We start from the raw sequence: 13624 nt of genomic DNA on the forward strand, positions 1-13624 counted from the left end.
AACCCCGAGGTAAGAAAGACTTCACTTGCTGGTTGGGGGGGGGGGAACCCCTGAAACCCGAGGTAAGAAAGACTTCACTTGCTGGTTGGGGGGGGGGACAAACCCCTGAAACCCGAGGTAAGAAAGACGTCACTTGCTGGTTGGGGGGGGGGGGGGAACCCCTGAACCCCGAGGTAAGAAAGACTTCACTTGCTGGTTGGGGGGGGGGGACAAACTCCTGAACCCTGAGGTAAGAAAGACTTCACTTGCTGGTTGGGGGGGGAACCCCTGAACCCCGAGGTAAGAAAGACTTCACTTGCTGGTTGGGGGGGGGGACAAACCCCTGAACCCCGAGGTAAGAAAGACTTCACTTACTGGTTGGGGGGAGGGACAAATTTTTCCATGCTGCAACTTTTATCCGCACTGGGGGAGTTGAGGATAAAAACTCGGGAACCTTGCAAGAACAAGCGATTCGATTGGTTGAGAAACTCGAGATAAAATGCAATATACACCTCCTAGGAGGTGGATACTTTCCTGACCCCCGAAATCAAGCAAAATGGCGGGTGTTTCCGAAATGAAAATTGCTCTTAAACTTGTTTTAATACTAAAACAATTATACCATTTCCATTTAGGACGATAGTGGCTTTAAAAATATCTACCTCGAGCCTTGGCTTGGCTCAATGGAAATGGTATAACTGTAAAATATACGCCCCTCCCCCCCCTCCCCTCTGGAAAATTTTCAGAGTTCCCACTCCCGGAAACTTCTGTGAAACCTTCCCCCCCCCCCCCCCCCCCCCCCCCCCCAAGGAAAGTTCCTCAACCACATTTGGACATTTGGTGTTAGTGTTAGCTGAATAACGTCTTGTGACTAGGTTGCGATTTTGTGAATGATAAGAAATTATTTTTGCTTTCTCTAGGTTTGGGTGCGTGCGGCCACTCAGATCTTCTACTCTCTTGGAATCGGGTTTGGATCTTTAGTCACCTTTGCCAGCTACAATAGGTTCAACAACAATTGCCAAAAGTAAGTTACAAGTAAGGTTCATTGATTATACTAAGCAAAGCGTCACATATGGTTAGGGTAAGAATATGTTCGAGAACGAAGCTAATGGAGAAAACTGGTCTGGCTCGAATGTGAAATAAACAAAAGGAGTAGGCTGTTAATACAGAGGGTGATGATGATGACGATGACAATGATGACGATTGTTGATGGAAATTTCAAAAAAGTCGCTTTAATTGAGAAGTCATTTCATCTCTAATACCGACACTTTAAATAACATTGATAACCTTTATTTAACCTTATTTGATGTGTTACCTTGTGTCTCCTAGGGACGCGGTTGTCGTTGCATTGATCAACTGCGGGACGAGTATATTCGCGGGCTTTGTGATCTTCAGCGTCATGGGTTACATGGCCTTCACTCTCGGAACAACTGTCGATAAGGTCGCTACAAGCGGTAAGTAAGTCACGTGGTTTGTATGACGTCACAGGGCCGTAGCAGGCCACGTATGATTGGGGGGCACAAACCTGAATCATTAAGAAAATATTGGAGTTGCACAGCCACGCCCTTTGTTATTTCCTTATAATTTTTGAAATTTTTGTGGGGGGAGGGGGGGTGGTACGTGCCCCCAGTGCCCCACCCTTTGCTATGGCCCTGCGTCAGGTCCGGTACACGTCTGGTTTTAATAGGACATCACATCATCACATTGAGGCTGTTACAAGAAGCAATTGACTGTCTATCTAGGCTATGTTTTATGCTATAAAGCATAAGTCTCGAAAAAGACGCGTGCAAGCGCCGTTATAATCTCCTGCGTAGCCGTCCTTAGTGTCAGTCTCGAATCCCTCTGAAGACGGCTGCGCAGGAGACTAGCGCCGTTCACGACACACGAAAACTTTTCATACCCAGTCTTCTTCCATAGGTCCCGGTCTGGCATTCGTCGCTTACCCAGAAGCCATTGCGCAGATGCCCGTGTCTACGCTTTGGGCGATTCTGTTCTTTTGTATGATTCTTACACTCGGTCTCGACAGCCAGGTAATGACTAGACTCTATGCTTGATATGATCCGGGTTTCCTGTTGGAGGGACTCCTGGGTGTGGGTGGGTTGGGTGCCCATCATGCATTGCGATATTGGATTGATGAAATTTAATAAAAAAAACTTCGTCAAAACTGCTATTTTTCTGGTGCATATAATATACATTATTTTGGCTTTTTTGATTTGATATGAATAAAGTATTCTTGGGAGAAAACAGCCTATATATTTTTTTTTCATAGGCGATGCATTTTGGGCTAGGTAAAGAGCATGTTTAATAAAAACAAAAGTAACTCTGTGTAGCATTGCTGTTGAGCTTTGTTTGAGTCTTACGCATTTTTTCACAATTTAATCTACGAATTCTGAGACAGTACTTCTTAAAAAATTGCTGCTTAAAAAGCAAGCCAAAAGAACCTGGCCGCTCTTGGACATAAGGATCTGCTACACAGCTTTACTTAAAATATAAAAATGGCAACCACATTTTCATATACTTCGGAGCACGGATACTATATATTTAGTTGTTGTCCGAGCGCTGCAGTGTTGGGATAATAATTAAATGCTCAATTCTTGGCGCCACTCATTTTTTTACTATTGCTGTGATTCCTTGGGCTATTTATCATAGAGTCATCTATATCCGGTTCTTAGCCTTAGGGAAATGCTATTAATTCCTCTATGAAATGTTGTTGCTATTTCTTTGATATTCTACTCGATGTTTCTACTGTTCTAAGTGTACCGGGGTCTAAATGATCATCAGAGAAAAGAGTAAGGGGGGGCTAGTCTACGGTAACAGAGGGTGACGCCTATGCCTTGGATGGGTCAGGTGGGTTAGAATAGGCTAATGGACTTGAGTAGTTTCAAGGTTGTGCTCTGGTAGTTAAGGATTATAACTTTTCTTGTGATTCACTTAAATCGCAGGAAGCGTTGGCGAGTCAACACGATTTATGATCTTTTTGTGTATTTGTCAATTTGAGGCTTTGGAGGTAACACACGAACTCACGATTTTAGTATGACCAATTTTACAACCTTCAAAAAAATTCTGAAAAGGGACAATTAACAACAGCAAAATATTAAAAAACCTCTTGTTTACATTCTTTTTGAAGTTTTCGTTCAGCTTTATCATTTATTTATTTATTTTTCATATGTTTATCTTCATTGATTTTTGTTTTATTTTTTTCTCGTTTTACTTTTATTGTCTCACTTCAAAACACTTAGTTCCCATAATTCCTTTGCATGGGAGCTCTCACCCTCCTATTTTACAAACTAATTTATTTGTCGCGTGACGTAACCAACATGGCTGCCTTATATCGCTATAGCGCAGGTCCAGACCGGTATACCTGTGGTGGAGCGGTATTGGGGGTAAGACTGGTACGGGTGGTGTCGCACGAACATGTGCAACACATTTAACGTTGGATTGCTATCTTAATCATGCTTTATCATAATCTCTGTCCTCGTCCTAAAATCCGGGTTTGGCTCCCTGTGGTAAAACCACCACAGCAATCCCAAATCTTGTTGTAGAGGACAGGGATTGAAGTTCTTAATAAGAGCTTGAAGTAAAGCGAGATGTCTTTTGAAAGCCTTTGTCATATGTCTCTTTAAAGACTTTCCCTAACTCCCAAAAGGCAAATCTACAGATTAACAAATAGCCTGAATATAACTTCCAAATAAAATAACAGTTCTTTTTTCCTAACTTATTCCAAAAATGCGGTTCATTAACATTTTGGTTTGTATCCTGATCTTTTTTACAGACTCGCTTTATTTCTGCTCTTTCGGTAATGACGGTATTAAAGTGACGAAGAAGCATAATAGAGAATCTGGAATACTGAGGGTTTTTTGCTAATATATCCTTGATAGATATAGGTATATACTGTCATTATCGAAGAGAGTAACAAACATAAAAAGCTCGAGGTAAATTGCTAAAAAAAAAACTGTTTCTTTGACCTTTTTGGAAATTTTGATCCTTAAAAATATTCTCTTAATTTATTCATCAAAACGCAATTCTCATCATGGGTCAAATCTGCAGCTAACCAGCAACCAAGCCTTGTTCTAAGTCCGCCATCATCTGCAATGTAGGACTTGAAAACCAGGCTCGGAGTGAAGGTTGGGTACACCTATTTCAAATAAGGTTGCACAAGGAGAATTCAACTGTCGCAATGGTATTGCATTACGGCTATGACATGAATAAGGAAAAGCGTAAATACACACAAATCCAAGTTGGAAACTTGTACCATTCTCGTCTCTGGGCCTGTATACATGTGAGAGACAGGGATTTAGTCATTTATACTTTACCCTTGAACCACTGCGGGCTTCGATTCATAGATTATTGAGTGCAACTTTAGTTGAAATTTGTGTACACATAACATAAATTGCATGGGTTGATAATGATGAGGCCCAATGACAAGAAGCTATGGCCATGTTTGACCATGGTTTCATTTCATTAGAGGAAACATTAAGACCCAATTAAGTACAACGATATTTTTTATCATTTCACTGGTCATAGAGCTTTGAATTCTGGTTCACGGGTTCTCCACTATTACTAACATTGCGCTCAAACTACCTCTGAAACATTTCCATTAAAGTGTTTCAAACCTCTTCGAGGTTAATTAGTGAACATTTATTCAAGGGCTTAAGAATAAAAATTCTTTCAACTAAGGAAGTGATATACAACATTATTTTCTTAATCTCAAAGTAATCACTCAAAATAATTATTCAAGAAATGTTTCTTTGCTAGTTTGAGCTCAGCAGAATACAGTTCTTTATGCTGCTGATCTTAAAAATGTTTTCCACCTAAAAAATTTTTTTCCAATGCTCCAAATGTTAAGTCACTCGCCAAACACGTGCAGAATATCAGCTCTGCTACTGACTGTTAGCGGATAGCTTACGTTTCCCGCGCTGCTGATTTTTGTGTCGGTAACGCAACGCTCCCATCTCCCATCCGCGGGAGACTAACGATGGAGAGCAATCTCGAATATAGCAATTCATTCCCAAAAATTATTCTCCTAATGGGTCAGGTGAAATTTTGAACATTGGAAAATTTATTTTTCTGTGGACAACCTTTCCATAATCAGCTGTGCGTGTATCTCCGTATCTCATAAACCTCCTTAACGTTGCCCTTGTTTGTGATGATTGTAGTTCGCTATGGTCGAGTGCGTCATCACCGGACTTGTGGACGAGTACCCCAAATATCTGAGAAAGTACAAATGGCTTGTACTCATCGTCGCTTGTTTACTGATGTTCCTTCTCGCTGTGCCGATGTGTGCTGAGGTGAGGGAGGTGCACCAAAGGGGGCCAAAAATGACAATCATGTTTTTTTATCAGCGTTGCAAGATAAGAAAAAGCGGTACATATGTAGCCAAAGTAATAATCTACTTTTTTTAAGAAGCAAATAACATATATAGCATAGAAATAGCTATTGGAATTTCCATGTTTTTATAAAGAATCTTATTGTGTCCTAACACGTTTCTTTTTGTTCATCTCCCAGGGCGGTATGTACGTCTTTAATCTGTTTGACTACCAATCAGGCGGAATCGCGCTTCTTTTCCTGGGATTCTGCGAGGTCATGTTTATTGGATGGGGAGTTGGTAAGTCGCATCATCATTATAAGCATCGTTATATCACCGTCACCATCACCATCACCATTACCGTCATTGTCACCATCACCATCACTACCACCATCACCATCACCGTCACCACCACCACCACTACCACCACCACCACCACCACCACCACCACCACCACCACCGCCGCCGCCACCACCGCCGTCACCACCACCACCACCGCCACCACCACCACCATCGCCACCACCACCATCGCCACCACCATCACCACCACCATCACCATCGCCACCACCATCACCATCGCCACCACCATCACCACCACCATCGCCGCCACCACCACCACCATCACCATCGCCATCACCACCAATATCACCATCGCCACCACCATCGCCACCACCACCACAATCACCATCGCCACCACCACCACCATCACCATCGCCACCACCACCATCATCATCGCCATCACCATCATCATCATCACCACCATCTCCATCACCATCACCACTATCACCACCAACACAACATTACCATCAACATCACTACCACCGTCACCGTCACCGTCACCTTCACCGTCACCATTACCTCCATCACCACCAACACCATCATCTTCATCTATTGATTGTCATCGCTTGCATAAACATAGTTCTGTCGCATTTCTAAGAACTATTGCATTCCAGGAACTGAAAAACTGAGTATTATGATCAAGAACATGATCGGCAAAAAACCCAACTGGTACTTCATCTTCTGTTGGAAATTCCTCTCCCCCGTTGTTTGTCTGGTAAGGAAATAATTACAATGCGGTTTTAATTTCCGCTATCAAAATACTCAACATTTCAGCCCATTTCATTGCATTCTTATGGCATATGATATCCAGGCTGTCATCGTGGCCCAGCTGGGTAATGTGGAAAGGAGTGAGCTATGGCGGGAAGCCTTACCCTGGATGGGCCGAGATTGTTGGTTGGGGACTGGCACTATGCTCAATGGCGTTAATACCGATATTTGCGATCAGTGAATTCTACCATGCAAAGGGGTCCACCTTTCGGGAGGTGAGTAGAATTTTTTTGAATTATTACTGTATTTGAGAGATTGATACCATATTCGCAATAAAACCAGTTATATGAAGAAAACGTTGTCGTTTTGGGGGTCTGCTGCGAGTCTTCTTTTCCAAAACTTTCTCCATTGACTAAAGATGGTCATAGTAACTGTTTTTCTTTTCTGATTACAATTCATAAAGTTTGCAAAGCACCTGCGGTACGGCAGCCTTAAAAATGACAAGAATCATGCAGTTTTTCCAAATAAGGAATATATTAGTTTCCATATATGGAAGTGACTGCATTTGGCAAAAACAAAAAAAAATTTTGGCTACATTTTCTTGATATGGAGTTCTTCTGCGCTTCGGAATCCACCTTCTAAAGGGTAAGGCTTATCAAGACAGCACGATTTAGTCGTATGTGACCTGCCTACGACATGTCTTAGCTTCGAATTACCGCGAATTACACAATACGACTTTCGTAGCCGAGCGCAGTAGGCTGATTTACAGTCTACGACTCGTGTTGTAGAAGTGTTGCGGGCATGTCGCACACGACTTACTCGTGCTGCCGTCTGAATCAGCCTTTAGAGGACGATGTTCTGAGGCAAAGGATGTAATACACCTACTCCAAATGTGTCGTAGCCCGATATGGAGCATGGGTAATATATATGTTACCCATGCTCCATATCGGGCTACGACACATTTGGAGTAGGTTATAAAAGTTGTAGCGTTCTTGTTTATGCGCCTACAAATATTATTTGTAGGCGCATAAACAAGAACGCTACAACTTTTATAACCCGGATTTTTATATACTCATACTCATTAATTTGATACCCATCAAATAATAACCCTTCGGGTTATGAATATGGATTCTCAGAGTACAAACTTACTTAAAATAGGTGTATATAGGAGTTAACGGTACCAGAAGGTGTTTGAGGGTTTTATAAGCGTAACACGCTTGGTACATTGGAATTCCATAAACCGATAGACAGAAATAACGATAATATTGAAAATATTTATAAGGACGACTATAGTGTATTGCATTCTCCCATGATTCAGGAATCAGGCTTGAAATTCTTTTTAATTCTAATTATTTTAACAGAAACTAAGAAATGGGATGACCCCAAACCCCGAGATCTTCCGCGATGTTGAAGAGAAACAACGCGTTGGACGAGGTGTAGATAACCAGGAGGTCATTCCCTGAACACCTCACTCAGTAGAAAGGGTAAGAGGAGTAAAACCGCAAAACCGCACAGAAAAACGCCAAAAACCGCAAGACTGTCTAAATAAGCCAATAACGATAAACCGCGCAGTCTAGAGAAACCGCAATATCCCGGAAGGCAAAACCTCATCACCGCAAACCCTTACTCAAGCTCTTTATACAATGTTCCTGAAAGTCACACAGTTCAAACTTGCTGGAGGCCTCAAGGGACCCCCTCCTACTCCCCCATCCGGTATTAATAGGGCTGAGAACTCTAACTGAAATCAACAAAATACAAAACACGAAAACTGATATTTCTCTCTATTTGAAATCAACAAAACGTATAACTAGTGGTTATATAGGTGTGTATGTGTGTTTTTTCACCTTGAACGCTAATACTTTTTTGCGCCCCCTTTCAGGGATGACGCATGACTTTTGTGCGATATCGAGACTTTTAGCACATTGACTTGGAAGAATTCATCTCAACGCTAGGGTTCCACAGTGACCCTTCTGTGATATAAGCTAAGTGTACTGATTATCGGTGTAAATACAAGATACGGAGCTAGATAATTTATTCAGTACATATACACCTATTTCAAATAAGGTTGCAGTGGAGAATCCATGTATTGAAACCCTCAGTGCCCCATGGGTATCAAATAAGTTATCAAACAAACGTAAATAAAAACATATACAGGTCTGGAAAGCAGTAATATTCTTGTTTATGTCCCTTTGAACATTCACATGACTTTCTGAGATCTGGATTTAGCCATTTAATCGTTATCCATGAACCGCTGCAGGTTACGACACTTTGATTCCCAACTCAACTGCTATTTGATGAAACTGTGGTTACTTACGATGCCAAGAGTTTGAACAATTATTGAGCAATATTTTTCAACAACGACTGTGCAATGCTAATGCGCACCTCAAATAGAAGCATCACTTTCCCCAGAGTAAAGCATCAGAAAGACAAACATTCGCAAAAAATAAACCAAACAAGTGAATGAAGCATCTGTAATACAACCCTACGTTACGATCACCATGCTATGACATGCCATGAGTTCATTATCCGAAATTTCAGTTGATTATTTGCAGAGAAGTTTCCATTTCTGAGACGAGTTTTCGAATGTTGTCACTCACTAAGTGTCGCAAATCCCCAGAAATGAAAGAGAAACCAAAATCGCATAAATCATCAATAACTTCCATAAGGAAAAAAAGCTTTTCGGTTTATAAACACGACAATGGGGTTTCTTGCCGCTATTTTGAACGAAACTTTGCATTGAAAATTTGAAAACTGGTTTCAAGATTGGAAATTGATTGGGGGCACGCTTGACCTGGTTTGGCTGTAAAATGTGATTCCTTATTTATCATATAACGTCCGCGAGCTGAGGGGGAAGGGGTGAAGTGGGAAGAGATGGACGAAGGGAACTTTCTAGATCCCTTAAAAGAATTGCATTCGTACTTTAATTATTTGTTACAAAATAGTATTTAGTTATTTTTTGAACAAGCTTATTTAACTGTTCATCAAAGTCCAAAAAGAAAGTGGAATTGACATAATAGATTTTAATAATAGCAAATTAAAGATTGATTTTGATAGACGGAGTTGATGAAAAAATGTAATTCCAAATTTTTCGTTGAAACCAGACTGTGATTAGACTACTCATAGCCGTAGCAGGCCTCAAATTATTGAGGGGGCGGGGACGATACAGAAACATCAAGAAAACAATGGGGGGCACAGCCACGCCCCTACTGGTCATTTCCTTATAATTTGTGAAAATATTGGGGGAGGGGGGGCACGTGCCCCCAGAGCCCCACCTCCTGCTACGGCCCTGCTACTGTGATATAATATATATATAGCTCTAGCACAATCTTCAAGAAGATTAGAATGATTAAAATAAAATAAAAGTCTTTTAAAAAACAACTCACAGTTTTTTGCGTGATACTATTAATATACATACCATTAGTCCTTCGGCTAGCCCCAAGCTCATTTCAAGCGCATTTCCCAAGCGCGTGGGACCAAGGGAATCAATGTGAATGAAAGCAGAGCTTTCTTCCTGTTTGTCTCTATCAGTTAAATTATTATTGGTGTCAAGTCTCTGTTCCTTCGCGTTCTCCGCTATCGAATCCCGTTGAGCATGCGCATTAGTCCCCGTCAAGTTTTTGGAGGTAGTCACATGGTTTAACCGATTGTTTTTATCAAAGTTCTGACAGCTTTTAGAGATTAATGTTTTTAAACACTCGCAAACAAACAGGAAGAAAGCCTTTGTTAGCAGGGTGATGTTTCTTCATTCCTACCTCCCTATAATTCCTACCTTATCTATTTGGCATGGGTGACCCTCCTCATGGGTTAGCTGTGTTTTGTACAGTTAAGCTCGCGGGCTTAGCAGAGCTGAGTTTGCACGTTTGCGATCGAACTGGCATGTAATCCAGTTGGTTGTCTTTAGAGTTAGCTGATGGTATTTGTAAACAACAACTGGCGAGATATTCACCTTATATAAAGAGGGCGAGATAAACATCTAATAATGACGAGGATGAGACGAGAAAGCGAGAAAATGAGATTATACAACAGCTGACGTCGAGGATTAGCCGCTCCTTCCCCCTTCCCCCCTCCCATCATCCTCGCCCCATTTAATTACAACAATATGCGAAGTGATCGCTTTTAATAATGCTTCAATCTATGAACCTCGGAACAGCATGCTTGTTAGTTACTAACAATTACAATATTACCAATATTATTGGTATAGTTGATTCGATTTGTACGTTAGTTTTAGTTTAGTTTTAGGTTTCGATTAGTACGTTAAATAGTACGCTGAAGCTATCCCTTCTTCATTAAACTTTATATTGTTCGCGGATTTAATGCCAAACCTGGTTAAATTGAAATATATTGCAAAATTGTTTTGACTTTGGACTTTTGGAACGAGGAAATCTTGGACCGTAAATGTATTCGCATTCACTACAAACAACTTTTTTTTCAGCTTTGGCTTCAATATTCGTGATCAAAGTTTAATGTAGAAGAGCTGTGCAAAGGTGTTTTACTGCGTTAGATTAATTATTCAAATTTAACTCTTAATCAAGAAAGCTAGCAATGTGTGTTACGCTTGGGGGTCAACGGAGCAAAACCGATTTCATTACACTTATAAATAGAGGTAGGGCGAGTTTCGGGATAGCTTAGGCAAAGGGTGAAGGGTACGACCAGCCTGTTCATTGGTTCCTATTCTAAATCTACATTAATTTCTTTTTTTATTCTGTATATCCATTTCCATTCCAATCCAGATTTTCTTCTTTATTCACGCTTTAGCCGGTTTGACGGGGTTGACTGGCTTGTTCGCTTTAACGGGTTTGGCGGAGTCTGAGGCTGAAAACAAATGTAGACATTTTTTTATAACAAAGCTCGTCACGAACCATTTTATAAGCAATAACGATACGATTCGGCCCATCCATATCCTGCGATGGAAACATGGGCTGGTGGTGGAGGTATTCAATTCTAATATTTATATTGGATTGCCATAGTATGCCATTCCAGCTATAAGCATGCGCGCACACTCACCATGGGAACCTACCTCAACTACCGGCATGCTGCGTGCGCTTCGTTTGATGTAATGCCTAGTGCACACTAGCGACATATCGACATAACGACATGGGCGTGCGCACTCTTATCTCCGACATAACGACATGGACATAATGACATAAGAGAAAAAACATGTTTTTTTCTTTTATGTCATTATGTCCATGTCGTTATGCCTAGTGCACACTAGCGACATAACGATATGGGCGCGCGCACTCTTATCTCCGACATAACGACATGGAAATAATGACATAAGAGAAAAAAACATGTTTTTTTTCTTTTATGTCATTATGTCCATGTCGTTATGCCTAGTGCACACTAGCGACATAACGATATGGGCGCGCGCACTCTTATCTCCGACATAACGACATGGAAATAATGACATAAGAGAAAAAAACATGTTTTTTTCTTTTATGTCATTATGTCCATGTCGTTATGCCGGGCTGAACATAATGCGCGCGCATGTCGTTATGTTGTTAGTGTGCACTAGGCATAAGCTTAAAAAGCGCGGGCTGCATTCTGGTAGTTGAGGTAAGTTTCTATATAGCTGGAATGGCCCACTCAATCATGGTCTGTTATTTTGGAGTTTTCCTGCAAAATAGACGTTAATCTAAAATGCGAAGGCGTTTTAAATGCTTTGATGCGCTGAAGACAAATCTGACAAATCTTTGTTTTTGATATAGCTATTTTGTAATTTATCTGCAAATATTGTGAAGATAAACAATAAAAGTAAGAGTAGAGGTAGACAGAGTGTCTTTAACATTACTTTAAATTCGAGATGTTGAGAAGGAAATGATTTGTCTGTTGAACATTACGTTTTAATCAGGGCCATAGCAGACCACGAAAGATTAGGGGGGGGGGGGAGGGGGCAAAGCCACGCCTCTACTGGTCATTTCCTTATAATCTATAAAATATTGTGGGACCACGTGTCCCCCTCACCCCCTGCTAATAGAGTTTGACACACCTTTGGGGATGTGAATGCCCCGTTTCCCACGGACACGTAGTCTGAAAGGGCGGGGATGGTGACGGAGACGACGACCAAAGCGACTGCGACGACGACCAAAGCGACGTCTTCGGGCAAATCTCTTCTTTAGACCCAATGCAAATCTTTCCGCTTTCCCTAGGGTGACCATTTTCCCTCTAGCGATGACCCGCAAGCTGCCACGATTGAAGGTGACGGGGAGGGAAGCTTTCCCGAATCGCAGCTTCAGCTTCTTACAGCAGCTTGATATCTGTTGATAAAATTATGATAATTGTAAGAATTCAGGCGCATAACGAGTGTTTTCTGGGCGGAAGTGTGGGATTACGACTTGTAAGCTTTCAGTAACACAGCATTAAGACATGTTAAAATGACCCATGCTGGGGATGAGGGAATTTTCACCAGTCGATTACAATGTTCCGGTCGATTACATAACAATCTCCGAAGAAATTTAACGAAAAACGCGATTAATATTTCAAAATATTGAAAGCAGGGTGTCTTTAAGCCCACATGAGTTAAATTCAGAGATGAGCAACAAATATACTCACTGCGTCACGACCGAAAATCGGACACATTGGGCATTGATTAATATGCATGGCTCGATGTGTCGTGAGAGAACTGGGACGAGCAAAGGCGATTTGGGGTTTAGAAGAATTCACGAGCTCAGCCTTTTTTCCTATTCAAGAATAGGGGACTTTCGCTAAGAGATCAAGTGACCTTTTCGGGTGGCATATTTAAAGCAAAATGTTTAAACAAAAAATCCGAAATGAACGACGAAGAAATATTATTTTAAAGAAACTAAACCCTTTCTGAAAAAAACAAAAACAAGAATCCTGGCTTTTTTCGTAAAAAACGCTGAATAAGTTGCTTCTTGTTGCCGTTATTCTGCCGCTTAAAGACTAAGCGCGCTAGTTTGCCACCCAAACAGTCACGTGACACTTTTGGCGCCACGGTTTTGCTTGTTGGTGTTATTTCTACTTGTCCCCATGGTCTCGCCCCAGTCCCATGGTCTCGCCCCTGTCCGGACATGGCATATCGAGTCTGCGGCTATTGCGACCGTCCCAGAACATCAACATCATCGTCATCATTATCATTATCATCATTATCGTCATAAGCATCATTTTATATTATAATTATCATTATCATCATCATCGTTACCATCGTCACATTATCGTGCCAATCAAAACAAATGACTCAATTATCCTGTTCATAATAGCGCGCTTCGCACTTGAAATCCTAATACTAATCCTAACACTAAAAAACGGTAAGATGGGATGAGACAAAAAAAGATAAAA

General features: G+C 41.2%; 2 protein-coding genes across 6 annotated transcripts in view; one reads left to right on the forward strand and one right to left on the reverse strand.

Moving 5' to 3' along the window:
- LOC116614120 (sodium- and chloride-dependent GABA transporter 1) overlaps positions 1–9393 on the forward strand; it is a 16839-nt gene extending 7446 nt beyond the window's left edge. The window contains 10 exon segments of the mRNA XM_048723130.1: positions 897–1000; positions 1306–1430; positions 1894–2006; positions 5133–5264; positions 5482–5581; positions 6235–6335; positions 6432–6452; positions 6454–6603; positions 7690–7812; positions 8208–9393. Coding sequence (XP_048579087.1) covers positions 897–1000; positions 1306–1430; positions 1894–2006; positions 5133–5264; positions 5482–5581; positions 6235–6335; positions 6432–6452; positions 6454–6603; positions 7690–7791 — 948 coding nt within the window. The 3' untranslated portion in view covers positions 7792–7812; positions 8208–9393.
- A 1035-nt stretch (positions 9394–10428) lies between these two features.
- The window catches only part of LOC5506378 (trichohyalin), a 39043-nt gene continuing 35847 nt past the window's right edge, over positions 10429–13624 (reverse strand). For all 5 annotated transcript variants that reach the window (XM_032374733.2, XM_048723128.1, XM_048723127.1 and 2 more), the window contains 2 exons: positions 12315–12582; positions 10429–11140 (listed from right to left, as the gene is read on the reverse strand). In XM_032374733.2, coding sequence (XP_032230624.2) covers positions 11073–11140; positions 12315–12582 — 336 coding nt within the window. In that variant the 3' untranslated portion in view covers positions 10429–11072. The remainder of the gene's footprint in view (positions 11141–12314; positions 12583–13624) is intronic.

Source organism: Nematostella vectensis, chromosome 15 (assembly GCF_932526225.1).
Source record: "Nematostella vectensis chromosome 15, jaNemVect1.1, whole genome shotgun sequence".
NCBI lineage: Eukaryota > Metazoa > Cnidaria > Anthozoa > Actiniaria > Edwardsiidae > Nematostella > Nematostella vectensis.